At 39.2% G+C, this 27,998-nt stretch overlaps 2 protein-coding genes across 2 annotated transcripts; both read right to left on the bottom strand.

Moving 5' to 3' along the window:
• Positions 1-193: 193 nt before the first annotated feature.
• Positions 194-6,094, bottom strand: KRT12 (keratin 12). The gene is made up of 8 exons (XM_001168468.6): positions 5,528-6,094; positions 5,063-5,145; positions 3,714-3,870; positions 2,611-2,772; positions 2,393-2,518; positions 2,013-2,233; positions 1,455-1,525; positions 194-647 (listed from the first exon to the last, which is right to left on the bottom strand). The coding sequence occupies exons 1-8, from the start codon at positions 6,092-6,094 to the stop codon at positions 550-552; spliced, it is 1,485 nt and encodes a 494-aa protein (XP_001168468.1). The 3' UTR covers positions 194-549.
• An 8,695-nt stretch (positions 6,095-14,789) lies between these two features.
• On the bottom strand, positions 14,790-24,134 carry KRT20 (keratin 20). Its single transcript, XM_001168931.7, has 8 exons — positions 23,712-24,134; positions 21,486-21,568; positions 19,514-19,670; positions 19,003-19,164; positions 18,716-18,841; positions 17,048-17,268; positions 16,278-16,315; positions 14,790-15,359 (listed from the first exon to the last, which is right to left on the bottom strand). The coding sequence occupies exons 1-8, from the start codon at positions 24,099-24,101 to the stop codon at positions 15,262-15,264; spliced, it is 1,275 nt and encodes a 424-aa protein (XP_001168931.2). The 5' UTR covers positions 24,102-24,134; the 3' UTR covers positions 14,790-15,261.
• Between the last annotated feature and the right edge of the window lie 3,864 nt (positions 24,135-27,998).

Below are 27,998 nucleotides of genomic sequence, written 5' to 3'. Positions count from 1 at the left end.
TCTCTCTATGTTGTCCAGGCTGGTCTTGAACTCCTGGCCTCAAGCAATCATCTTGCCTCTCAGCCTCCCAAAGTGCTGGGATTATAGGTGTGAATCATTACTCCCAGCCTCTATTTTATTAGTAGCATTTCAAAAACTTCTCTCTATGCTCTTGACATTCTTGTTGGAATCAAGGCATACATTTCACATTACCACCATTCATCTTTTATTACAATTAACTCTATTAAAACAATACTACTTGATTAAAGCTCTATGATTAAAAAATATTCCGGGTTACCAGAAGAAAGTTCATTAAAAGACTACTCCAGGTCCAGAAGGACATAAGGTAATTTTGATTTGTTACAAAGACCAACATGACCAAAATGACTTGTGACTGAATATTGTTTCAGAAGGGCAAAAAGGATTCAATGTGAATAGGGAATCCAAAGAAAATGGAACAGACAAAAATAGGGATTGAAGTAATACAGCATGTTACTCTGAAAGGAATAATTTCTATTTGTAAATTTCTTGTTCCTAAGGAACCAATCATGGGGCAGATCTTGTGAAATTTTACATTAGTTCTTCAATTTCCTGAACTTGAGATGAGACCACCTCACCATTCACCATCTCCTGCACAACTGTCTTGATTTTTCGGGTTTTGGTTGGGTCTAAAGATAAAAATGGAATAAGGGGGCAAGAGTTAGTGTTTCAAATATTAATCCAACACTGGTTGTTTAATGTAGGCTTCTAAATTAAGCATTGGTTGATACAATCCATCTAATTAAACTTTCAAAAGTAAATTTTACTTCTCAAAAATGTGTTTTATCCAATGACAATGAAATGTATTCAGTGTTGCCTTGTACATATATGAAAACTTTTTTTAAGAAAACATTTCAAAGGTGGTTATGGTGATCATAATACCTTGCAGCAGAGTAGGTTTTTTCCCTCCTGGTATTGCCATTTTTTTTATTTTTTAATTTTAATTTTAATTTTCTTAAAGACAGGGTCTGGCTCTGTTGCCCAGGTAGGAATGCAGTGGCATGATCATAGCTCACTATAACCTCTAACTCCCGGGCTCAAGCGGTCCTCCTGCCTCAGCCTCCAGAGTAGCCGAGATCACAGGTATACACCACCACACCCAGCTATTTTTTTTCTTAAGTTTTTTGTAGAGATGGGGTCTCGCTATTTGCCCAGGTGGGTCACGAACTCCTGGCCTCAAGCGATCCTCCCACCTCAGGTTCCTGAAGCTATGAGGTTACAGGCATGAGCCACCATGCCCAGGCCCCCAAAAGTTTTAATATGGTATAGACTACTCATTTTGTGCAGGAATGCATAAATGTTTTTCCTTGGCTCAGAATATAAATATGCTTTAAATTAAAATTAATAATAAGGCAGTATTCAATGAGACCTTACAGGTTTTGCATTAATAAATGTGATTCCGACTTATTCTAAGTGATTCTAGGGTTTCTGCATACCTTTAGAGGAATCAGTTGACTGTGCTTGTGATTTGGAGTCTGTCACAAATAAACTTTCCTCCAAACCATCACTGTAAGAAAACAAAGGAGATGACCTCAAAAAGTGAAGCAACCTGGCTTTTAATGGAAGATCTGGTCTGAGAAATTAGATTTCCCAATTTGTAGGCCTGAGTTCTTCCAACTAGTGCAGACTCTGATCACTTTTGGAAAGCTTGTTAGAGTAGGTGGTTCAGGTGGCTACTATGTGTCCTTCTTATCATCAGGTCTTTGATATCAGAAATTGAGTAAGTGACTTTTATAGTACAGGGAGTACTCATTTACAAACTGTTTCTGACCGTGGTGCCTTTGTTCTTTGCAGCATTTTATGAATTATCAAGTAAGATAATGGGTGAAAACACTTTGCAAAGTGTAGAGCATTTAGTAAATCCCAGGCATATCTTTACTAGACTTGTGTTTGTTTGTTTGCTTTTCTGTCAACTAAAACCCCATTCCTTCTATTTCTGCTGCCCACTCTTGGTCAGCCCCTGAAGGTGTTTACAGCCTCCGTTGTCTGCTCACCCTTGGGCCTCCCCGTCCAGCAGGCGGCGGTAGGTCTCAATCTCCAGCTCCAGGCGGGCCTTGACATTCAGCAGCCGCTGGTGGTCCACGTTCTGGCGCTCTGCGTCCGCGCGCACCTGGAGCAGCTGTGCCTCCAGGTTGCTGATGAGCTGCTGCACCTGGGACAGCTGCGCGCAGTAATCGCCCTCGGCTTCGGCCAAGGAGTCCTCCAGGGATTTCTTCTGCACGTGGGAGGGAAATGGCATAGAAATAACGATGGAGGGGACCGAAAAGAGGAGGGTAGCCAACGGCTGATGTAATTTGGATGCAGCATTTTCTTTGGATGCAGCATTTTCTTTGGAAGTCCAAAGGATGCTACGTCTGTTTGCGCACGAGCCTACCATGGCGAGCTGGGACTGTAGCTCGATCTCCAGGTTCTGAAAGGCGCGACGCAGGTCGGTGACCTCGCTCTTGCTGGACTGAAGCTGCTCGGTGTTGGTGCTAATCTCCTTACGGAGCTCCCCGCTCTGCAACAGCAAAGACAGCCAGGGGGCTCGAGCGCTGAGCTCGCTCGCAGGCCTTTCTGTGAATGTATCAAAGCCTTTGTTGTTTGTGTTACCTTTTCAATGAACCAGGCTTCAGCGTCCTTCCGATTCTGCTCAGCGATGGTTTCATACTGCGCCCGCATATCATTGAGGAGCCTGGTGAGGTCCACTCCGGGGGCAGCGTCCATTTCTACGCTGACCTCGCCTGGGCCGCCCACCCGGAAGCTTTGGAGCTCCTGGGGACAGCATGTGAGAGAGAGGGGCACAGGGGTCCATTGTGACTTTCGTGGGCCCTGGATACTTTTGTCCTCTTGGGCCCCTTCCTACACACACACACACACACACACACACACACACACACACTTAAAAATTCTATCTTATGACTGTTGGTATAAAGACAAATATATTAATGTAATACATTAAAACTTTTTTAACCTCAAAATTCATATTTTTCTTCTGATATTACAAGAACTTAAGACATATTCATGGGTCCCTGAAATTACCACAGACGCTGGGAGCAGTGCCTGCTGTGCCTAATGGGTAAGTTGGCTCTGCTTCTTGAGGGACCACGACCTTTACGTGAAAGGAGGCCTGGCGTACACTCACTGGGGTTTTCACCTACAGCTGCCAAACCGAGGGCTGCAGACAGTACCTGGGCTTGCACGCTGTTTGTGCCACAATCATTGAAAATCTAGTAGAAACTTCCTATTGCCAGCGTCCCTTCCCTACCTAGCCTCCAATATGCACCATGGCACATCAGAGTTTTCTGGTGTGCATTATGCTAAGTATAACCAGTTTCTCTGACATATAAAACATTATATATTATTGGTAGACTTTTGTTTTAACTTTTAAAATACTCAGTTTTTAAAAAATCACTGAATTAGGACTGTTAGCATTCCTATTGTCATTGCCTTATAATGAAAATGACAAAATCAGAAAGTGCCTCAAATTTGTTGAGCCTTAGCAGGAACCACCATCACCACTACCACCACACACACATCACACACACACACACCACACACATCACACAGAAATCTAAAACAAATGGCCATTTTAACAGGGAGACAATGTATTCTCCATACTTGTCCTGACTCCAGATTTCTAAATTTGAAATTGTAATTTTTGGGTCTGGGAGAAAAAAAAAAGTAGCTGAGTGAGGCTGCCCTGTCTGACTCACGTCCTCGTGGTTCTTCTTCATGTAGGCCAGCTCCTCGTTCAGGCTCTCGATCTGCATCTCCAGGTCGGTCCTGGTCAGGGTCAGCTCGTCCAGCACCCGGCGCAGGCCATTGATGTCGGCCTCTACGCCCTGGCGCAGGGCCAGTTCATTCTCATACCTGAAAACCAAGTGTAAAGCAGTTGAGGGAATCAACACAACCATTTGAACAAGGCCACTGATCTTCAGGGCTATTTCTTGCTTAAATCTGTGCACCTACTTAATAATGGCAGCATTGTAGTGTATGATGCAGTTTTTGCTGTTGTGTTTTTCCTTTCCTTTTTTCCCACCATTGTTTACTGTTCAGTTGGGGAGGAGAAGAAAAGTGAATAAATTATAAGGCAATACTTTCCTACCAGCGATGAATTCCAATACCACAGCATCCCAGGGAATAATTTTCCCTTTGGCTGGCTGCCGTGGCTGTAAATAGCAGCAGCCCCTCTCTAAGTGGAATTTCTAAAAGCCGTTGAAAATAAGTTACTCTTTTTGCTTAACGTTCTTCATGATTTAACTTAAAACACTGATACTTCTTTAGTGGCTTTGACTAAGATTTTACAGGTTCAGGACCATGGCCATTGCAACTTCCTGTGTGGAAATTTTGTGAAGCAAAAAGGAAATTAGTATTTCTTACCTATATCTGGGAGAGTTGAGCATGGAAAAGGAGGAAGGAATATAAAAATTAGTACATGGTTAATCTTTCCATTGTATGTGTCATCAGGAAAACAATGGTTGATACATTGAAAATTGAGGTTTAGAGGCGGGTGGATCATGAGGTCAGGAGTTTGAGACCAGCCTGGCCAAGATAGTGAAACCCCATCTCTACTAAAAATACAATAATTAGCTGGGCACGGTGGCAGCCGCCTGTAATCCCAGCTACTCGGGAGGCTGAGGCAGGAGAATCACTTGAACCTGGGAGGCAGGGGTTGCAGTGAGCCGAGATCGCGTCACTGCACTCCAGCCTGGGTGACAGAGCGAGACTCCATCTCAAAAACAAAAAACAAAAAACAAAGAAAGAAAATTGAGGTTTAGGACACTGGTAGGATTATGGTGTCAGTCACATCATGAGTTGAGTCAATAGCACACTACAAATATCGTGACCCATAGCCCTGGGTTTAAGTAACTTATAATTTAAGGACATTTAATCTGAATTGCATTAGATTCTAATTACTTTCTAGAACACCCTATGTGAATTTACGAAAACAGTAAATATATGGAGTATGTGAACTTCAGAAGATTTTATATCAATGAAGGCAGGACAGTAGGACAGAAGACATGGTGGGACACGCCCACGATCTTCAGTTTATTCGACTCACTTCATCCTGAAGTCCTCAGCAGCTAGTCTCGCATTGTCAATCTGCAAGAGGAGCTGGGCATTTCCAATGCTGGCTGAAATGATCTGGCAAAAGAGAGGGACACACACAAGATTGAAGCCCTAAAAAACTAGTATTATACAAATATATTTTTGACACAAAGGTAAAAATGGTGATATTAAATGCTGTTTTATTTAGAGTTTAAGACAGTTTCATTTTTCTAAGACAATATCTGTATAAAATAATATTGAGAAGTAAAGAAATGCAGATTTCCTACAGAAAGATAATGGAAATACAATCATTTCTTAGTAAATGATAAAGTGGAGTGAAACAACCTGGGATGAGAAAATTGCTGCAAGTACAGCTAAATTGGAAAATATCAAAGTTGTAGGTGATTATCACTGTAAAACATTGTAATGGTAAAAAGGAAAAAAAAAATTCCCAAAGCGCCTCCAAAAGAGATCCTACCTTATTCCTGAGGTCTTCAATCAGTGGATAATATTTGCTGTAATCGCTCTGTGAAGCATCTGCAGTCCCAGTTCCTCGTGTTTCATACCATTCTCGAATTTTGTTTTCTAGCTCAGTATTAGCCTCTTCTAGAGCTCGCACCTTATCCAGGTAGGAAGCTAATCTATCATTAAGATTTTGCATAGTTTCTTTTTCTGATCCAGAAAGAAGGCCTCCATCATTGCCTGAGAGAATACCTAGAGAGCCACCTCCTGGGCTGCCCCCAAATCCCATCCCCAGCCCTCCAAAGCTACCTCCACCCAGGGCTCTCCCATAACAAGCACCCAGTCCTCCTGCCATGGAACTTCCGGAGCCACCCCCAAAGCCGGAACTAGAACCAAACATGGAAGCAGCAGAAAAGCCTCCCCCACAGCTGGTTCCAAAGCCAAAGGCACTCCCCCCATAACCACTTCCAACACTGGAAGCAGACATGCCCCTGGGTCTGCCTATCACACTCTGCGAGGAGAGCCGCCGGGACAGTCCGGGGGTGCGCACTGAGAGTGACATGGTGTTGTTGGAGAGATCCATGGCCTGGGGAAGGTGGCCACAACTGGAGAGGAAGTTGTGCCAGCAAGCCAGAAAGCTAAACTTTTATAGGCTGCAAGATGGGTGTCGCAGTTGAAAAGTTCACTTTCTCCACTCAAAATTGGATCCTCCCCCAAGGTTTTTGGCCAGCTCAACAAGTGAATGATTTATGTATAATGAAAATTCATTGATACAGAAATAATCGAATAATCATTTCCATTAAATATTTGTTATATGAAAAAGAAAGCTGGGTGGAGTAGAGTCTGCTTGTCATAAGGAATTTTTCTTCTCCAAATTAGTCTGTTGCCTGTATTCCCAGCACTGCCTATCACAGTAGGAAGATAATGAGCGATTGCTGAATGGATACGTTAAATACTTCTTCCTAAACCTTATGCTTTTTTAAGTTCTTCCCTGATCTTTTCTGTTTGTTTCCTTTGGAAAATCCAGTGTAAACCATTTGTTTCCTTGGGAAAAACCAATCCAATGTAAAATCCAGTCATGATCAAGTATACCTTTTAGTGGAATACAGCTTCAGAAGCAGCTGTGAAATGCACTGGTGAAAGGTGGAGAATAAATACATTTTCCAGATGGATACTAGAATTTGCATTTTCAAGGATTTTAAAACCTTGGCATTAGGATGTTGCATGTTTCTTTTCCCTCTTATTCTTCAACTTGGAAAAGTACTATTTTTGAGTACAGTTGTTTATAGTAGAGTTTATTATAGTTGTTTCAGCAGTTTTACCTTGTCTGATTGCTCACTGCTCTACACTCAGCATTTACTACGTTTATTCCTTCAAAAGATATTGCCTGTAATGGTTGCTCAATAAATGTGTTGACTAGTTGAATGGATTGTGTAAACACTTCAGATTTTATTGCCATTATCAATAAGGAGAAAGTGGAAACACAGTTCAAATTAAGAAATGATTAAAACCCCAAGTTTAAGAGGCTAGTGAACCGTTTCAGTTGACTGCGATGATGAAAAAGGATAAATTTTACAATATAGAATAAATTAAATGTTATATTTTAAACTTTGTTGTGAAAACTTTGCAAAGCGTGCTTCAAGGAATTATATCCAGTATCTTTAATTTTTAAGACATAAAGTTCTTATACTTTCTTGTTTGGTATATTATTTATCTTTGAAATTGATATGGCTTATATATTGAACATGAGAACTAACGTTCTTACAGGAAATGCATTAACTTGAAAGAAGCCTGCTTTCAGAGAGAGTTGTAGATACCTGGAAACCGAGTAGTACAATTCCAGGGTGGTGGAATTCCCTTAGGAATTTAAATTGTGAGCATTTTGATTGGATAAGAAGGAATAAGGATTTTTCTTTTACATGTTTTCTTTGAGATGATGGCCCAATTCTCTACATGTCTCATTGCAAAATAGCTCTATAGTTTTTTTTTAAATATAGCTCTCTATGTATTTATTGTAGGAAATTTAGAAGATGCAGAAAACATAAAGAAGATGTATGTATATATGAGTATTTTATATACATTTTTGAACATAATTGATTCAATATAAGATTTTATAATCTGCTTTTCTCTTAAGATTATATAATTATCTATCACTTGAACTTTAATAATTGGGTACAGAACATGGATTGTGGATTCTTCGAAATTCTTTGTTGGATTCAGATTTCTAAATTCAGTTTGCTCTGTATTTGATGATAGGAAATAAAATTTCTGGGTGTAAATAACAGTTTTTTGCAAAGATGTTTATACTGAATTTTATTAATAAGGTATACACTGACTGTGTGTGCTATAGACATATATGTATTTTGACTAGAATGGATTTATTGAAATAAAATACATTAAAATCATTGTAACGATACATTTCCTACCTCGTGGGAAACAGGGCCTTCATTTCTCCATCAGGGACCTCTGTTTGCTTATAGATGGCCACTAAAACTCCTTTTCAATTTGGTATATTTGGATTCTGCGTTTTATTTTATTCTAAGGAAAAGTTTTAAAAATATCACAAGTATTCTAGATTTCTAAAATAAAATTGAATTCTTATTTGATTTAATAATACATACCTTTCATAAAAAGGAAGATTTTTATTTTTATTTATTTACCACTACTGGATTTTTTTTAAAAATTTCAACTTTAATTTTAGATTCAGGAGGTACATGTGCAGGTTTATTACGTGTATATATTTCATGGTGCTGAGGTTTGGGGTACGACTCATTTCATCACCCAGGTAGTAAGCATAGTACCCAATAGTTGTTTAACCTTTGCTCCCCACAGTAATTCCCAGTGTCTATTGTTGGCATTCTATATGTCCATGAGTGCCCAATGTTTAACTCCCAAAAAGGAGGCTTTCTATACATTTTAAAGTGGAGATTGAATCTATCTGGTAAAGATTAATTTCTCAGCAAAATTATTGGATACCTGTGAGATCATTGAGATGTTACTTACTTAATACAAACAATCAACCATAAAAATTAGCAAATATGTGGCTATTGTTTAAGGTTTTTCCATAAGCATATGCAATACTTTTTGTTTCTCTTACTAAAACAATAACCTGATTTTTTTGGACACTTCAATAGCAGAGATAATATGTGAAGTAAGCCTGTAACTGTTACACAACTTGAATTATGTCAAAATGATGTGGTCTTTTTGAAAATTAAATCAAGAATTTCAACCAAGCCAACATGAAAGTATTCAAGTACTGGGTCTGCTGTTACCTCCATTCTTCAATGTCTAGTCCATTTGCCCAGTGTCTTGGACAAAGTCAGCATTCAATATATGCTTATTGATTTCTCTCTTGATAAATCAAGCTGCTGGGCCATTAATGTGTGTTATGTATGAGGAAATTTTTCCAAAATCAAAAAAGAGCGTATCAATATAAAGGCAAGCTACAAAGTATAATAATTTAAGTATTCGTGGATTCACAATGTAGACACATTCAGATGTTACTCTCATTCTAATGTACACGTGCATGCACACACACACACACCCAGAAACATGCACTCAGATGTCTTTGCTTGGTGCCAGTGTGCAGGTGCTCCCTGCAGAGGGATCTTCTGCAGCCCCTGCTGCTCCACCTTCCCTGGGAGCCCTTTCTCCTGAGAATGCTTCTTTCTCTGGCCTTTATCTCATTGGAGTTAGTCTCAATGGTTAGCACTTGTTTTGCCTTGTAGAGTACAGACTGACTCCTGAGGAATTCCAGACCTGTAGCCTAGATTCCCTGTAGTTTACTGCTGCCTCCTGTCCACCTGCATATCCAGATATTATCTCCCTGATTACAGCCTCCGCGAAGCTGAGGTTCTTCCATTGTGAAGAGTCCTGAGCCAGAACTAGCAGTGCCCACTGGGGATTAGGGGACAGATGCCAAGGGGTCACACCTGAAGCCCATGGCAAACCTCCGTAAGGAATACCTGCGATCAATTCGGGCAAATGGAAGGACTGTTTTGACTTTTTATAAAAAAAAAAAAAAAAAAAAAAGCCACTTTCCCAGGGACACAAATGATGAACCCGTGGTGAAATCCAATTACAACTTCCTTTTATATTATTACATAAGGGACAAATGTGAAGGGACATATTTCTCCCCAATCTAAACTCGTCACAAAGAGCAAGCAAGTGGGATTTCTAAATAAAGGGGGTTTAAGCAAGAGATTTGCAGAAATCACACATTTGCTATAGATGTGGAAAGAATGTAGCAACCTAAGGCAGTCTCAGCTTGAGAGAAGCCATGATCCATTTGTTTAATTTCTTGAGAGGATGAAAATCTGGTCAGTGGAAATGCCAGTGATTTTAGCCCCATATGGAGGTTTTTACCAAGGATTCCTTAAATCTATATTATAAGCATTTTGACTGAGCTTGTCTTGTTTGAATTATCAGTTATTATGTACTTACTACTTTTTGGACACTGGGCCAGCTGAATTACAGACATTATTTTTTAACCTTCACGGCAAGCTCTTAAAGTGGTACTGGTTTTATTTGTTTGTTTGTTTGAAACAAGGTCTTGCTTGGTTGCCCTCACTCCGGCTGGAGTGCAGTGGTGTGATCATAGCTCTCTGAAACCTTGAACTCCTGAGCTTAAGCAATCCTCCTGCCTCAGCCTCCCAAGTAGCTAGGACTACAGGTGGGCACCACAACACTGGCTATTTTTTTTTTTTAATTTTTTTGTAGAGATGGAGTCTTGTTATATCGCGCAAGCTGGTCTTGAACTTTAGGCCTCAAGTGATCCTTCTGCCTTGGCCTCCCAAAGCACTGGGATTACAGGCATGAGCCACCTCAAGGCGCCCAGCTTCAGGTGGTACTTTTATCCCATTTTACAGATGAGCAATCTGAGAGTCCAGATGTTAAGTGATTTATTTACGCCCATGCAGCTGGGAGGTGGCAGAGATAGGATTCGGGCCTGCAGTGCCTTCTATAGATAGCACAACCTTGCTGCTGGCGGTGACAATAAAAAGGGCAGAGGATACTCTGACATCCCCTAGCTATGACACCTGACACCAGGCTTCTGCCCTGCACATCTAACAGGAGGTGCTCTTTTTTTTTTTTCTTTTCTTTCAAGCTTTCTCCTTGAATTTCTCAGTGTATGGGCTGAGACCTAGAGAATGACTTTTCATGGCTTATAAGCAACAACATGACACATGAAATTCTGTAAACACACAGGCAAATGCGGTTTTCATTTTAGCTTTGACCTGTAACTACATCTCCAGAGATCTTATAAAGCACAAGTTAAACTTGCACTCCCCACACAAGAACTTGATGTTATGGTTGTTAACTATTATTCACTCCCAAGTGTCCCCCAAGACAGAGAGATTCCATTTTACTGCCATAGAAATGAAAATGAAGCAAATAAAATGTCAAAAGAAATGTGCCAAGTTCAAAATTGTACCTCAGTGGTTTGATCACATAATATGGGAATATGATTAAGTTGAATTTTTGAACTTGGAATTGATTTTGTGCTGAAAGGTACACTTTCCAACTCTAATGCCTACGGTAAAATTTAAATAATATTGCTCAATCTCTAAAAATTATGTTTATATATTATTTGTTTATGTTTCTATACATATAACATATTATCCTAGACTAAGCTTGTTAGGTAGGTACTACATCTAATTTATTTTTTATCCTGAGTCCTAGCCTAGTGTTTGGCTGAACTTTATCACTGCACTCCTTGAATGATTTCATTTGAAAGAAGTTAAGTCTTAATGTGTTTGAATGTGTCATTTGAAATTCATTTCATTTGAAAATGACTGTGCCCTAATTTACTGGTATGCTTTGACCAAGATTTATTCTGAATTCAGTTATGAATGGGGAGCAACTTCAGAAGTTGAAAAGGGAAATATTTCTTCTTCAGTGGCTTTTTTTTTTTAAGTGGGAGGCTAAGTTAAATAATCAAGACTCTGCTTTAGAGGTTTTAGAAGTGAAAATAATTTTCTTTGACAGCCACATTAATGTATAAGCCAGTGGTGATGTAAAAAAAAATAAACAATCTTGGGCTTGTTGGCAGAGTGATTGCGTAAGTTGAGGCAGAGAGGAAAATGATTATAGCCGGGGCAAACTGTTCAAAAGAATTATATCTTCCATTTTTGTAGAGTTTAGGAAATGTTCAAAATAGAGAAAATTAGGTATGTGTTTTTTACAAGTCTTTAGATTTTTATTGAGTAAATCATACCCTCATCTTTTCATGTCAGGTTGATTTCTGTCCTGGTCTTTGCAGGGTTTTCTACCTGAGTTTTTTCCCGTAAGACAGACCTGTCATTTTCTGCAACTCGCTGATCCCTTGGTCTGTAACATCTTTCACTTTGGATAACATTATAAAATCCTGTGAGTGACTGAGAGAATTTTGGGTTGCTTACATTTTATGTATTGTGCTTTTGAGATGAGGGTTAAACAAGGACCCTAAGGGGTATGAGTGAGATTGACTTCTGGGCTCCAGAGATCAATGGTTCTTGAAAGCAGGGGAGAATTTTGAAAGTGGTAGGAGACAGGAAGATGATAAAATAATACCCTGATGAGAGGAATCTTGCAAATGAGCCTAGGGGAGAGAAAACAGAGATGTTTGAAAGAGAATTCAAAAATAAAAATCACTACTAATGCTTTAAGTTGGAATTGTTACTTGGGGGTCTAATCAGGTACCTGAGGCTGATCCTGATGCATGTGGATGAGAACAGAGTGTCCGAGGAGGTCACTGGCCATGTTTTGATTTTGTGTCACTCCATGTCATTCTCCTTTTTAGACGATTCAGAACTCTGGGTAGAAATAATTTCCAGAGCTCAGAAAAAATAGTTATTTCCATCCTAACCTCACCTCTAGGGGCTCTCTCTGAGTTTGATAGCTTCACTTCTGCACTGACAATTTCATATGAAATGAAAAAATACATTGATGATAATTCTAATGTGTGATAAAGGCTTCTCTCTGGATCTGTTTACCTGTCAGAAATAGGATTATGTCATTCTAGTTCTTAGCTCATATCAGAAATATAGATAGATACAAAGATTAATGCTTCACTTTCACACAGTAACTGCTGGCAGAACTGGAGGTAGAACTCCACCATCTGGTCCACATGTATGTAGCTCTCACTCACTTCTTTGAAAGATTGCTTGGAAGAAACTAGAGACAGACCAAAGAAGCAAGAGGAAGAAAAAATCTTCATTTTTCTGATCTAAAAATAACAATTCTACTTCTTTTAACAGGTAGTTAAAAGAGGACCATCCTAAATTAAGAATAACAATCCTACCTCTTTTAACACAGTGTCATCATTGCCATATAACAGTGGTCAGGCCTAATCAGTTACAAACCCATCTGCATAGGTTTCTTATTAATCAGATTCACAGTCTGGTATTTGCATGTCAAAGTTTCAGACCATTCTGGAATGTGACTCAGTAGGTGAAAAAGAATTCACTTTTAAATATTCTTAACATCTTTAAATGCAACTTACTAGCTAGTGTGACTTGGAAGAAAATTAAGAAAAAAATGAGTGAAATCTCTTCACTTTGGAAAAGAAGGCAATGGGAATAGGTGAGAATACCTTTTCTGACAAAAGTTGTACTGAATCAAGTCATGTGTGATGTTAGCCAGCAAAGCTGGACATTTGCCACAATTGGCTGTTGTGTCTGGCTGATGAAAATGACAATTAGAAAACAACAAAATAACTGCGGATAGGCAAGTGCCTATTTCAACTGTGAATCATGTATTGCTTTGTTATGTAATTAGTTGCTTATGAGGGTGTCATGGTTTTAGAGAAACAGCGCTGAGGTTCAGTCTCGCTCTACTACTTGGTAACTGCTTGACTTTGGGAAAGTCTTTATCTCATGTCTTCATATGAGTCCTCATTTATCCTCATATGTAAAGTGGGGATAACATAATAAGGTTGAACCTTATTATATATGCTATATCATAGCATATAAAATTGCTATTTCTGAAAGTCAGAAATTATCATATATTGGAAAGCTTTAAAAAAAATCTTTATTCTTTCAATTTAAAATAATGAATCAAGTGCCTGCTATGTGTTAGATATTATATTACATCTTAGGAATTCAAAGTGGTACCATTCACATCCTCAAAAATTCCCAACTCTTAGAAATTATCATATATTGGCAAGTTCATATGATTCAACCTAATAGCTTCTACCTCACAGGATTATTGTGAGAATTAAGTGAGAAATGCATGAAATGTTTGGCACACAGGCTCATAGTAAGTGCTCAATAAATGGTGGATATTATTATTCTTAAATGAATCATGTAATTATTTTCTATATAATAATCAAACTCAATCCCACTTATTTGCAACTTCTGTATCAAGTTTTAAGTCCAATCTATTTACTGGAATACAATGATTTAGCGCACATTGATTTTTCCCATAAACATTCATATGCAATGATTGCTCACTAAAATGCAAAAAGGGTGAGGATACAATATGTGTTTTTATTGTTTTTGGATTTGGCTTCTTTCATTTAGCATGTTTTCGAAGTTCATCTCTGTTATAGCATGTATCAGTACTTCATTCCTTTTTATTGACGAATAAGATTCTATTGTGTGGATATATTACATTTTGTTTATCCATTCATCGGTTGATGGACACTTGAGGTGTTTCGCTTTGGGGCTTTTATGAGTAATGCTGCTATGAACATTTGTGTATAAAAGGACACATCGTATTAACCTATTTATATGAAATGTCCAGAGTAGGCAAATCCGTAGAGACAGGAAGTAGATTAGTGGTTGTTAGGGGCTGGGAGGAAGGGAAAAGGCGGTGACTACTAATAGGTACAAGATTTCCTTTTGGGGTGATGAAGTGTTCTAAAACTAGATAGTGGTGATGGTTGCAAAACATTATAAGCACTGAAGACCACTGAATTGTACGTTTTGTAAGGGTGAATTTCATGGTGTGTGAATTATATCTCAATAAATCTGTTATTAAAAAAATGAGAGACATTTCATTAAAAATGTATGTTCACCATATAAAGAAAGAGAGGACCTGATAGTATATGCAGCTTATTATCAAAAGGAGACACATTTTGCCTTGAGAAGGGTTTCAGTAATGTTGTTTTTAATCTATTTCCATTTTAAGTATAGTGTACTTCACTCTTATTCTGCTCAGCATTTGTGATTGAATTTGACTCTCAAATTATTCAAAGAGCCGTGTTGAGTTTTAAAAGGCAGTGGAAGCAATGGGAAAAGCAGATATAGCTCAAAGGTTGTAGAGTTGTACTGATGCTGAAAAATCAATGAGATTAACCCAGAAATTGGCTCAATAAGAAACCAGGGACTCCCAAAGGGGGTTTTACAATTCAGAAACAGGAAAAAATTAGAAAGTGGTTTATTTGCAATTTACATGGATTCCTCTACTTTGTGAGGTTTAGTATAATTGAAATGTATTGCAATTTTCAGGAACATTACCTACAAATCGATATTAGGTGGTCTACAGCTTGTAATTGATGTGCTTCATGATAAAGATAGCAGTAATGATGTTTTAAATATTCTAGTGCTCATTGGGTTTCATTTTTGCAGGCAATTTGCAGCTCCTCTGAGTAAAACATTTATATTCAATTACAGAGTCTGATAAATAGGATTCCCGCCACCCCACCCCTTCTAATCACTGCAAAGTATTAATAGTGCTTTCTTATGGCCGATTTCTTGCAGGGAGCAAAGATAAGATTATAGCCAAATTTCTTTAGAAACCTCAGCAGCATCTCCTTCTGGTAGCTATTTAGATATTTTCTTCCACCTCTTTGACTTCAGATGACACGACCTTGCCATCCACTACTTCTTGCACGACTGTCTTAATCTTCCTGGTTTTCTTTATATCTGAATTCATATTAAACATTAAATGTTAATTCAGGCACATGACTCTACTGATTTATAATATTCAACTTTAAATTATTCTTTTTACTTATTTCCTTCTTTTAGAAAAATATGTTAAACTCATCCTCTTTCTCAAAAAATCTTAAGTCCATTTTATAAATAGATGCAGAAAATGTGCTTCTCCCCAAATTTACAAATGTCCTACTCTTAAAAATTCAAGAAATAAATTATCTTGAATTTAAGTGGAATTCAAATTTTGTCTTGTTTTTCCTTTTCAGGATGTCAGGATGTTTCAAGATAGCAATAGCACAGGCCAAGAAAATCACCCCATTCTGAGGAGTGTGCCCAAGTTCCCATGTGGAGGGTTTCTTTATGCCATGTACAAGATTTTTAGAATCCCTGGTGTCATATCTGCTCCCTTGAGAATTGGCCTTTGCTATGGTTTGAATGTGTTCCCTGGAGTTCATGTGTGGAAAACTTAATCCCCAATGTAACAGTGTTGGGAGGTGCGGCCTAGTAAGAGGTGATTAGATGATGAGGGCTCTTCTCTCATGGATGGATTAATGTGGTTACCATGATAATGGGTTAGTTATTGTGAGAGTGGGCTAGTTCTAAAAGAAAGATTAGCCTCCTCTTGCTCTCTGGTTCTCATGGACACTCTTTTGCACTTCTACTTTCTGCCATGGGATGACGCAGCAAGAAGGCCCTTACAAGATGCCGGCACCTTGATATTGGACTTTCTGGCCTCCAGAACTGTGAGCCAAGTAAACGTCTATTGTTTGTAAATTATCCAGTCTCAGGTATTCTGTCACAGCAGCAGAAAACAGACTAAAACAGCCTCACTTTACTTTTTATCAGTGGCATGTAGTTAATAGAAAGCAGCTGAATGTCATAGAAGATGTGCAAAAATTTAGAACTTACCTCTCTCTTCCAGGGTGCTTAACTGATATTCTGTAGTTCTGTTTTTTTTTTTTTTAATGAAAAGAAGAAAAAAGAAATAGAGAAAAACATTATTGCTGTTTTGAAAATGGAATGCACTCCTGTCTTTTATATTTTAAAGTCCAAGTGAATGTGTTTAATTGCTTTCATATATCTTTCCCTTTTACATTGCTTTTATTGCAAACTTGAGCATTTTACTTTTTAACTTGAAAAATACATAGATTTAAAACTGACCAGTTTAATATATGCTAAGAAGTTCCTCTAATTAAAATAACAAAATTACAATGGAAGTTTAAATCTTGTGTTCTCTTGTTGATATTCTTAGGTATTGTATCTGAAGACAGTTGCTGCTGCCACACTTATGATTCTCAGACTGGCTCCCATGGACCTCAGCAGCTTATTGTCTAATTCATGAGCTCTCAATTAGAATTTCCAAAAGGTTATTATGCCTTCAATTATATATTAATGATGAAAATTAATATCAGCATAATCTATATCATTTGGAGAATTATCTCCAAATGATCATGTGGTAGAACTCAGTCCTACCACATGATCTCAAGGCTGTACTTGATATTTTGGGCGTGTGTGTATTTTTTGGTATATTTTTGTTTTGTTGTTCGTGGTGAGGCGTGTGTGAGTATAATTGCTTCTGTCCTAGGGATTGCATTGGTGCTGGGTAATGAGTGACAGGGACATTAAAATAGAAGTGCATACAGACATTGACACCTATTCCTTGATTCTAAGAGCCTTACTTTACGTCTTCTCCTTCCAGAAGGCGGCGGTAAGTAGCAATTTCCTGTTCAAGCCGAGTCTTTATGTCAAGAAGGATATGGTATTCGTTGTTCTGGCGTTCCATGTCACTCCGAATCTGCATCAGTTGGGCCTCCAGAGAGCTCAACAGTGACTGGAGGTTGGCTAACTGGCTGCTGTAACGGGCCTTGGTCTCCTCTAGAGTGTGCTCCAGAGACTCTTTCTATGAGCACAAGAAAAATAGGGCACTTCTTATCTGAGGACTTGATTCAAGAGATGGGTTAATTTTAATTTCTTTTGAGAAGGGTCTCTGCAGTTCATCACTGTGGGCATGGTGTATATTTCTAGCTCCATCTCCCACTCTTCCCAACTAGGCAACCTCAGCCAGCCAGCTAGGATCATTAGCTCTTGGGGTTTTTCTTTGCTTGTAGCTTTGCACCTACTGTTCTTCCAGTGTGGCGCCTTGTAGCATTGTTCTCAGTACTTGCTTCCCCACTGTGTGAAGATGTTATACCTCTCACTCCTTCATCAGACCTGGCCATGTGATCTGTGGCATTTCTCAATTGCAGGATTAGATTCCTTTAATCCATTGACAGCTGGCTGGGTCATGTGACTCTCTTTGGTTAATAAAATGCAGGTCAAACTGACAAATGCCTTTTCTTTTTCTTTTTTTTTTTGGGACGGAGTCTTGCTCTGTCGCCCAGGCTGGAGTGCAGTAATGTGATCGCAGCTCACTGCAACCTCTGCCTCCTGGGTTCAAGCGATTCTCCTGCCTCAGCCTCCCAAGTAGCTGGGATTACAGGCACACACCACCATGCCCAGCTTATTTTTGTATCTTTAGTAGAGATGGGGTTTCACCATATTGGCCAGCTGGTCTCAAACTCCTGACCTCAGATGATCCTCCTGCCTTGGCCTCCCAAAGGACAAATGCCTTTTCTAAGGAGAAGCTTTAAGAGCTATCAAGTGGACCAACAATTGCTCTTTTCTTTCTGCCAGGACACTGGCATGTCCTAGGTAGGGCCTACCCCTTTAGCCTTGCCCTTGGAAAGGAAATGTCACGGTGGATGTAGTATCATGGCTGCAGGCCACTGTGGTTTGAGGGATTCTGCTTACCACAACATAATTTGTCATGGGCTTGCTGATTTGCTTGGCCTGGAATGTCTCTAGTCCATTCTCCAGCTTAAAATTTTATCTTAGATTTTGAGATCTGGTATAATGGACACATACAGGGGAATAGCAGACACTGGGGCCTAACAGAGGGTGGAGGGTAGGAGGAGGGAGAGGATCAGAAAAAATAACCAATGGGTATTAGGTTTAATACCTGAGTGATGAAATAACCTGTACAACAAATCCCCATGACACAAGTTTAACTACATCATAAATCTGCACATGTACTCCTGAACTTAAAAGTTACAAAAAGATCTGGTTTAAATGCCACTTTCCCTGTGAAATCTTCCAGATTTACTCTTTCGTCTGCATTCATGCAGTACATTGCCCTTTCCTCGATTTCTCTCTGTCCTTTAATTATAATCAGTTGTTCGGCCTGTTTCCCTGCCAGTTCTGCAAGGGGAAGGGTTATTTCTTGTAGGTCTTTGCATTTCTATAGTTCCTAACAGAGGACCTTGGTAAACACATACTGGATTGAGAAAGAGAAGTTAGATGTGCTTTACCATGCTGAGATGGGACTGGAGTTCTATCTCAAGGCTCTGGGAAGTGCGTCTCAGCTCCGTTAGTTGAACCTCAGTTCCTTTTAATTCTTCAGTATTCACTGTGACCTGTTGCTGCAGAACTGCAGTCTACAGTGCCAAGAGTGAAAAAAAAATAGTTGAGGGGTGGAAATAAGATAGAAAAGACAGAAAGAGAAAGGAAGAATGAACAAATGAAAAAGAAAATGAGTTATCTGTTTCTGGAGGAAAGCATCTACACGTTTGCTCACCCTTTAGAATTGTGTGGTTACCTGTCTCTCAAACTGTTCTTTGGCCTCTTGAAGGTTCTTCTGGGCCATGACTTCATACTTCTGCCTCATTTCATTCATGATGGCGCCAAGGTTCATGCCTGGAGCAGCATCAACCTCCACATTGACAGTGTTGCCCAGATGCTTGTGTAGGCCATCGACTTCCTATGAAAGTGAAATTGATTGATTTTAGTCTGAAGCACATTCTCAGATAAGGCTGGGCAGAAAAGACATAAGGAGTCTCATGACCTCTTTCACTGGGAATAAGTAAAAAAGATATAAAATAATAACTTGTGTTGGGCTTATTGTGGTCCAGGTACTGCTCTAAGTCATTTAACTTACAACAACATTATGAAAAGAAGGTAGGGCTTGTATCATTATTGTCATCGTCATCATCTCTGTCACTACCACCACCAACTCTTCCCCCTTCTCCTGTTTCTCCCGCTCCTCCTATTATTAGTATTATATAGAACCATTCCATTGTTTCCAATACCACTTCTGAATATTTTCTCACCTCCTGATGCTCCTTTTTGAGGAGAGCTAGGTCTTTATTCAGTTCTTCAATTTGAATCTCCAAATCTGTTTTATGTAGGGTTAGGTCATCAAAGACCTTATTCAGGCCTTGGAGATCAGCTTCCACTGTTAGACGTATTCCTCTCTCAGTCTCATACCTGTGAATTAATTAGTGTACAGAGATAACTGGTCCTTCTGAAGCCATTATAAGGAGAGAATCTAATATAATGGGATAGGTTTTAAAATGTGGCTTATGAGGAGATCAATTTCAATACCTTATAATGTCTGCCTTTACACATTCATGAAATTTACATAAGAACCTAGGAGTCAGAAAATGTGCTCAATAATATAATCTCTATAATTTGGGGTGACTGGTAAAAAGGCAATCTGAAATAATTTTGAACACTTCTAAATTCTAGAATTTATCTTATAAGAAATTAAATTGTGTTAATTATTGTGTTGGCAAAGGGTTCTTATTATTGATATTAAATAATGGTTAGTTTTACTTAATGAATGTACATGATCGATTTATTTTTATTACTTTGTGAACAGAGACATCCAAAGTGAATTATCTCAAACAGCTCTACATCCTCCTCTACAATCTTACATACACACTGTGTGTGTGTGTGTGTGTGTGTGTGTGTGTGTGTGTGTGTGTGTGTATTTGAGACAGGGTCCCACTCTGTCACTCAGGCTGGAGTACAATGGTATGATCATGGCTCACTGCAGCCTCAACCTTTGGGGCTCAAGCAATCCTCTCACCTCAGCCTCCCAAGTAGCTGGGACAGCAGACGTATGCCACCATGCCCAGCTAATTTTTTTTGTATTTTTGTATAGAGATGTGGTTTTGCCATGTTGCCCAAGCTGTTCTCAAACTCCAGGACTCAAGTGAGCCTCCTGTCTCAGCCTCTCAAAGTGCTGGGATTACAGGCGTTAGCCATCATGCCCTGCCCAGTTTCCTAAAATATCCAACTTTAAAAAATGACACTGCAATGTGACACTCAGTGCTAGGTAAAATTGGAAGTAATGCACCTTTACTGCTTTCATCTTTGGATTTGATTTCCTATTTCCTTATTGTTAATCCCTTGGAGCATTAAAAGGCTACCCTTCTAACCACAAAGGGCTTTTTGGTGTTAATGCATTGTACAAATTCAGGATGAAGAGGCCTTAGTGTGGAAGCTGTTTGCAAGGAACCGGTCTGGTCACATGTGGTGTGATGACTACAAAGAAAGTGAACACAATTTTTACTTTCTTTTTCTTTTCTTTCTTTCTTCCTTTTTTTTTTTTTTTTTGAGACAAGGTCTCAGTCTGTTGCCCAGGTTGGAGTGCAATGGCACGATCTCAGCTCACTGAAACCTCCGCCTCCCAGGTTCAAGAGATTCTCCTGCCTCAGCCTCCGGAGTAGCTGGGATTACAGACATACGGCATCACGCCCAGCTAATTATTATAGATTGGTCCTGGTTCTTTGGTTGGCCAGACCATCCTGTAAAACACTGGCAAGCCAGAAATCATCAAGAGTCACCCCTGGAACTTGGGTCATACACTTGCAGGCACTTGAATGAACATGGAGAATTACTTGGAGAATCACCAAGGGTAGACACAAGACTCTCTTTAGATAACAGAAAGGCACTTAGGGAGAGGGAGAATGTAAATTACTTTGTTATTACTCCAAAGGGCAGAATTAGGTTTAGATACCAGGTTACTAAAAAGAAAATTTAGCAACCAGTAATAACCAAGGAGAATAGTAGTTACTGGAGGTGTTTAGTTACATGCCGGGGGATCAAGAAAGAGAAGGCCATCCCTGAGTTCTGGGTTAGCTTCTAACATGTAGCTTCTAACCTCCTTTAGGCTTCAGGATTCTGGACGTTGAACCATGCTTCCTTTATCAACAATGATATGGAAAGCTGAGTATCTGGAAGGACTACTAAAGGAATTCTTTTTCAGAAACTTTTGCCACGCATTAGGGAACCTACTTCAGTCTGAAGTCCTCAGCAGCCAGTTTAGCATTATCAATTTGCAGGACACACCGAGCATTTTGCAGTTGAGCATCCTTAATCTGGAAAATACATGAGAAAGAATGACATTTTCTTATTTATTTATTTATTTATTTATTTATTTATTTATTTATTGAGACAGAACCTTGCTCTGTTGCCCAGACTGGAGTGCAATGGTATGATCTCGGCTCACTGTAACCTCTGCCTCCCGGGTTCAAGCAATTATCCTGCCTCAGCCTCCCGAGTAGCTGGGGTTACAGGCATCCGCCACCATGCCCGGCTAATTTTTGCATTTTTAGTAGAGACAGCATTTTGCCATGTTGGCCAGGCTGGTCTTGAAGTTCTGACCTCAGGTGATCTGCCTGCCTCGGCCTCCCAAAGTGCTGGGATTACAGGCGTGAGCCACCGTGCCCAGCCAAGAATGACATTTTCAACTGGATAGGAGTTTACAAGGATTTAGTTTATCCCCAGCTACAGTGACTATTATGTCAAAAATGATGTTCATTTCAAGTATTTCTACACGAAAATATATAGAAAAAATAATGACATAGGTATTTAACATAACAGAGTCATAAAATGCAACTCTAGATGCCCCAGGGTTTGGTCTACTTTCTTGTGATTTTACAGAAGGATAATTTAACTCAACTTGAGTCATCACACCTTATTGAGTGCCTTGCCTTTGATGTTTCTACTTAGGACATTCCTTTTAGCCCCTCTGGTCTGGTGAACTCCCATTCCTCCCTCCTGTCTCAGGTTCGACAGCATTGCTTCATAGGAGCCTTCACAGATGCTCTCAAAACTGAACTGGATGATCTGCCTGTGCTCTCATTATCTCTCTGTGTGCTGGTCCCTCTGTCCATCCCTGTATCCTCATAAATCATATTGTGTCCACCATAATATTCCTCAGTCCCCAGCATGGTGCCCAGCACCTAGTTAGTGTTCATTCAGTATTGGCTGAATGAAAGAACATGATGCATGAAAGAACGAAATGCATGATGGAGGCATATAGATGAAAAATCTACTTGCAGAAGATGTTACAATGACATTTCTCTTTCAATGGATCCAGTTTTGGAGAGGGCTGCTTCCTATGGTTGGGACTGTCCAGCTCAATGGGACGGATGGCCTGTGCCTGTGTATTTGAGATGAACCAAAGTAGAGTCAGAAACACGAGACAGGTGTGGTTCAAACATTTTTAGTGAGAGCCTGCGAAGGATGAACTTTATTCCGGAAGGGCAATTTAAATGCCATTGCTTCACATGCCCATAGTTTCTAAAATTCCAAAGCAACTTCCCATGGAGTCCGAATCAAATTGCCCCGATGTTTAGTACAACTCAAGAAAAACAGACTTGCTGGTAAGTAAATGCGCTTTGCTCTAAAGGAGTATGAATCTTAACACAGAAATTACAGTGAACACTTTTCTTAATTAGATAAGAACTTTAATTTGAAGCAAGTGCTCTGTGTCATATCTGAAATTTTCAATTAGGAGCAAAGTCTTCTGCTTTTATTCCATGAAACTGATAAAATACAGAGCTCCACCCTTTTTTTGATGACATAGGAGGAGGTTGTGATATGATTGTAATAAACATGAATTGGGGGCAATAGAACATTTTATTACTGTAGAAGTAGTTTCTGAACTGCTTGATGCTGATGGTCATGTTATTAAACAGGGCACTTAAAAATCCAGGCATCATTAAGACCCATATTCCTGCCACACTGTTTCTACCCAGAATCACTTTGCTATTTAAATCTGCAGTACAGTATTCTAATAGTCATATTATAACATTTACTTAAATAAAAGGAGAAAAGTCTTTGAATTTACTGGGGTTTCAAAACTTGATAAGGACTAGGTGAAAAACTAAGAGAGATTTATCACGTAATTAATTTTTAGCTCTTTTCAGAAAGATTGTTCACTATACATTTAGCCCTGATGTGATAAGCTGTGACAAAGATTCATTTTATTCCGGAAGATAAAATGTTCATATTTTGTATGTAATTGTATTAAACATTAAAAATAGCATGATTTAAGGTCATCCTATTGTACAGTCAGGTACTCCAGCACTAAAGGTAGATGAAAGAATTTTTATAGATGTAACATTTTAGCCTAATTTGCTTTACAACGTCCATTTGGACCTACCTAACATAGATAACCTCTTGATTTATCTTGAAGCTAAACACAGAGTAGGAAACACAAGCATCATCTCTCACCTGATTTCGCAGCTCTTCAATTTGTCTGTAATATGCACTGTAGTCGCGACCAGCCCTCGGGGCGTTGGTTTCGTACCACTGCTTGATCTGCACTTCAAGTTTGGAGTTGGACTGCTCCAGGGTCCGCACCTTTTCTAGGTAGCTCGCTAGACGGTCATTTAGGTTCTGCATGGCCATTTTCTCATTGCCAACAAACAGGTCCCCGCCGCCTGTGAGATCGCTCCCATAGTTCACCGTGTGTCTGGAGTTGGAGATGCGGATGCCCCGGCCTCCAGCACCCCCATAAACGCTGGGTGTCGTCCCGAGGCGCTGCATGCCCACTGTACTGACTACAGGGGCCTGCAAGGAGGAGCTCAGGCTTCTGTGGAAGCTTCTGCGACTGAAATCCATTGGAGATTCCAGGAGCGAGCACCTGTAGCTTCAGGATGGTTGGGGCAGAGTGTGTCTCATGGAGGGTGTTGAGCTAGCCTTTTATGAAGTCCACAGGCAAGAAACTCCTCCTCTGCTGACATGTCACTAGGATTGGCACCACAGTCCACCTTGCCTTACCTCCACGCCCCCCGCTTTGTATAGCAATATGTTAATATGCTTAATTCAATTCCGGAAAATACCACTAGAGGCATTTCTTGGAGGCTTTTATCAGGGGCAACTTTTTTTTTTTTTTTTTTAATTAAACAGGTAACAAAAGGAAACAGGAAGGTGTATTCTTTTAGCCCATGAGCCTGCCTTGGCAGGTTTTTTTCATCCTAACATACACGTAAAGAATATTTACAATCCTCATGTATAATTTAGGTATCTAAAAAGGCAGATGTGCCTACATAACTGAAAGTCACAATGGAGATAAAGGACAATGTTTGATTTGTATTGAGGAGTTGCTCTTCAGAACCTCTGTTTCATGCTTTGCTTGTGTTTGGCTTTTAAGTTTATTGTGTTTTGGACAACTTATTTTATACGACTATTAAAATATTTTGTACAAACACAAAACCTCGAATCCCTAAACCAGGAATGAAACCATTGTACATTTGGAGATGTAGTTTGGGGATGTGAATTAAATGAATTTAGCTGAGTGATGGATTAGATGATTTGGGAGGTTATTTTCTTTCTATTTCTAATGTTCTATGACTAAATATTGCATTTTAGGTTTCCAGTCACCGCCTGGCTTCAAGTCCTGTTACCAAGACACTTAGAATAAATCACACAGTGCTTTGTACCTGGCATGGTATCAGGATGGGTCTCCTCTTTTGTATGAGGCCAGCTTAACACCCACCATGAGACAGACTCTGCCCCATCCATCCTGAAGCTACTTACAGGTGCTCCTTCTAAAGTCCCCAGTGGATTTCAGTTGCAGAAGCTTCCATGGAAGCCTGATCTTCCTTGTATGCCCCCACAATCACAGCGAGAGTGGCTGTATATATAGGAAGGGGTGCAGGCGGGGACTTGGGACTACACTCAGCTTCCAGGGTTGGGCTGGAGGCAGCTGCTTGTGTGTGGACCTCTAGACACATGGGCATGATCTCATCGGTGGGAATCTGATTGTAAGCAACCAATAAATGCCTGAGTCACTTGCTTCCCTTCATTCAAACCCCCTGGCTGAGAATTCACACTTCCCATGAAGCATGTAAATCACTTCCTTAGTTAATTAGATAATCACTAATTAATATAATTAGATAATCACTTAGTTAATCACTTCCAAGTTAATTAGAAGGGATTGGAAAAGTCACTAAAAACATCTAATTAATTGTCATCCTGATACTTTAATGGAATTGAGATTTGTATATAATTAAGCAAGCAAGTAAATGCGAAAAGAATTGGAATTTAATTGTCTTATTTTAGTGGCTTATTTGTTGTTGCTGTTGTTCTGAAAGCCAGTCACTTAAAAAAAATTTTTTTTGAGTTTTTAGAAACCAGTGGCTTTTTTACTTTTGAGTTTAAATTTCTTTTACACACAACTTTCTTCTAAAATAAGGTCAGATCATATTATTTCTGTCTTATAAACAGTATACTTTAAAATAATACATTGTGTTTGATTTTATCTTAGTTATATCACAGAAATAAAAATTGAGATAAAATGGAATCTATTTTATGCATTTTATGGTATATGTGTGGACAGCTCTTATATTTTTATCCATTAATGTATTCATCAGCCAATACTGAGTACTCACCACCAATGACTGGACTGGTAGCAAGAAGACCTTGCTAACTTATTAGAGTTATAAATTACTTTGTTAATAGATGTCACAGCTAAACTCTGTAGCAGAGAAGAACTTTTTATAAACACATGAACTATGTTCTTTATACATGTATTCAAAGATGAATTGTTTTTGGTGTTGATTAATGGGGTAGGAGGTTGTTAGATTAAAGTCATTGGAAAATTATACTATTTAAATTACACAAGTTTTATAGTAAGTTGGTCTCAGCTAAGAGTTTCATATGCTAACACATGATCAAGGTGTGTAGAAGCATTATAAAATCAATAGTTAGCTTTATAATTAGAAAAGAACATAAATGCAGTTGTTAAACATGATGATTTTTGTTCTGTTTTGTAGCACAATTCTTCCTTATGACTGGACCTATTTATATCAAAGAGTTGAAAATCCCATTTTTAGTTATTTTCCATTTTATTTTTATTTTGAGACAGGGTCTCACTGTGTGACCCAGGCTGGAGTGCAGTGACACAATCACAGCTCACTGCAGCCTTGACCTCCCAGGCTCAAGTGATCCTCCTGCTTCAGCCTCCCAAGTAGCTGGGACTACAGGCACACACGCCATGCTTACATAATTTTTATTTATTTATTTTTGGTAGAAACAGGGTCCCACTATGTTGCCCAGGCTGGACTCAAACTCCTGAGCTCAAGTGATCCTCCCACCCCACCCTCCCAAAATGATGGGATTACAGGTGTGAGCCCCTGTGTCCAGCCGTTTTTTTTTTTTTTTTTTTTTTTGAGACAGAGTCTTGCTCTGTCACCAGGCTGGAGTGCAGTGGCGTGATCTCAGCTCACTGCAACCTCCGCCTCCCCGGTTCACACAATTCTCCTGCCTCAGCCTCCCTAGTAGCTGGATTACAGGTGGGCACCACCATGCCGAGCTGATTTTTGTATTTTTAGTAGAGATGGGGTTTCACCACGTTGGCCAGCCTGATCTTGATCCCTTGACCTTGTGATCTGCCTGCCTCAGCCTCCCAAAGTGCTGGCATTACAGGCGTGAGCCACTGCACCCGGTCCAGCCAATTTTTTTTCTTTTTTTTGAGAAATAACTTTGTCTATATCTTATTCCAGAAATCTTTGGCTAGTTTTGATAAGTTTTTGAGGTTTTAAATTTAAACTAAAATATGATACAATAGTGTCATCATTATGAGGTATAGTCATTCAGTCTACCAATTTGTTGGAGTAGAAAAAATTCTACTGGAAAGCCTCCCACCTGTTTATATAAGGGCAGGAGAATTTGCTGGCTTCTCTATATCACTGAGTTTTGTACTTTTGTAGATTATTCGATCTTATAATGTTACCACAGGAAATCAAGTGAGTTTTTCACAGCAATTCATTTTTCCGAGTTATATCTCGAGGACTGAGTAAAGATCCTATTGACCCTTGTTCATACACAAAGTCATGAATTTAGAGACCCTGGTATTTCAGGCTGTTGGGTGACTGCAGCTGTAAATAAATACTTATTAGATCCCAACTTCCTTGTAGCTAGTAGGAGATACATTTTGACCTCTGAGACACTCTACTGAGAGTGTTAATGATTAATATTAAGTATGGCCAGTAGTTGGGAAGGCTATTATAAGCACTACAGTTTTCAGAGGACTTTCAACTTTTTTCTTTTTTTTTGTATTCTACCATGACCAAGCTATTGCAATCACATATGATAGACATAGAACCTGCAGTCTCTGGAGTGGCATCTTGTTCAGACAGGGAGAAGGAGGGTGGAAGTATGGATGAAGGAAGTTTTGCCCTGAGTTATTTGTTGGAGCGAGGAGATGGGTACAAGGAGGTTGATGTATAGTAAACTTACATCATTGTATTCTGCACAGTTAATCAGTCACATTTAGGTTTTTGTTTGTACTTATTTGGTAATTCTCAGCTGTGTTTTGATGAGTTGGATGGATTTATTTATTGTCTCATAGTGGCTATAGAATGATTGGATGAAGAATATAAATATAAATTGTTTTAGAAAATAAAACAAACTTAAAATTGGAGCAAGTACCAAGCAGATCTGAAATACAAACCAGAGGAAATAAATAATGCCGTTAAAATTACAAGTTCAGTGGATGGATCCAGGAACAGATTA

The sequence above is a fragment of the Pan troglodytes genome, chromosome 19, assembly GCF_028858775.2.
Source record: "Pan troglodytes isolate AG18354 chromosome 19, NHGRI_mPanTro3-v2.0_pri, whole genome shotgun sequence".
In the NCBI taxonomy this organism is placed as follows: Eukaryota; Metazoa; Chordata; class Mammalia; order Primates; family Hominidae; genus Pan; species Pan troglodytes.
The sequence above is the reverse complement of the archived record's forward strand: the minus strand, read 5'-3'. Positions and strand labels throughout refer to the sequence as shown.

Excerpts from the sequence above, each read along its gene's own strand:
- KRT20 (XM_001168931.7), bottom strand. The coding sequence starts at position 24,101 with ATGGATTTCAGTCGCAGAAGCTTCCACAGAAGCCTGAGCTCCTCCTTG. Across the intron at positions 17,269-18,715 it reads TCCAGTCCCATCTCAGCATG|AAAGAGTCTCTGGAGCACAC; the intron begins GTAAAGCACATC and ends TTGTGCTCATAG. Across the intron at positions 15,360-16,277 it reads AAGCACCCTGGAAGAGAGAG|ATATAAAGAAAACCAGGAAG; the intron begins GTAAGTTCTAAA and ends ATATGAATTCAG.
- KRT12 (XM_001168468.6), bottom strand. The coding sequence starts at position 6,094 with ATGGATCTCTCCAACAACACCATGTCACTCTCAGTGCGCACCCCCGGA. Across the intron at positions 1,526-2,012 it reads CTGGACGGGGAGGCCCAAGG|TGATGGTTTGGAGGAAAGTT; the intron begins GTGAGCAGACAA and ends GTTTTCTTACAG. Across the intron at positions 648-1,454 it reads GTCAACTGATTCCTCTAAAG|ACCCAACCAAAACCCGAAAA; the intron begins GTATGCAGAAAC and ends TTTTATCTTTAG.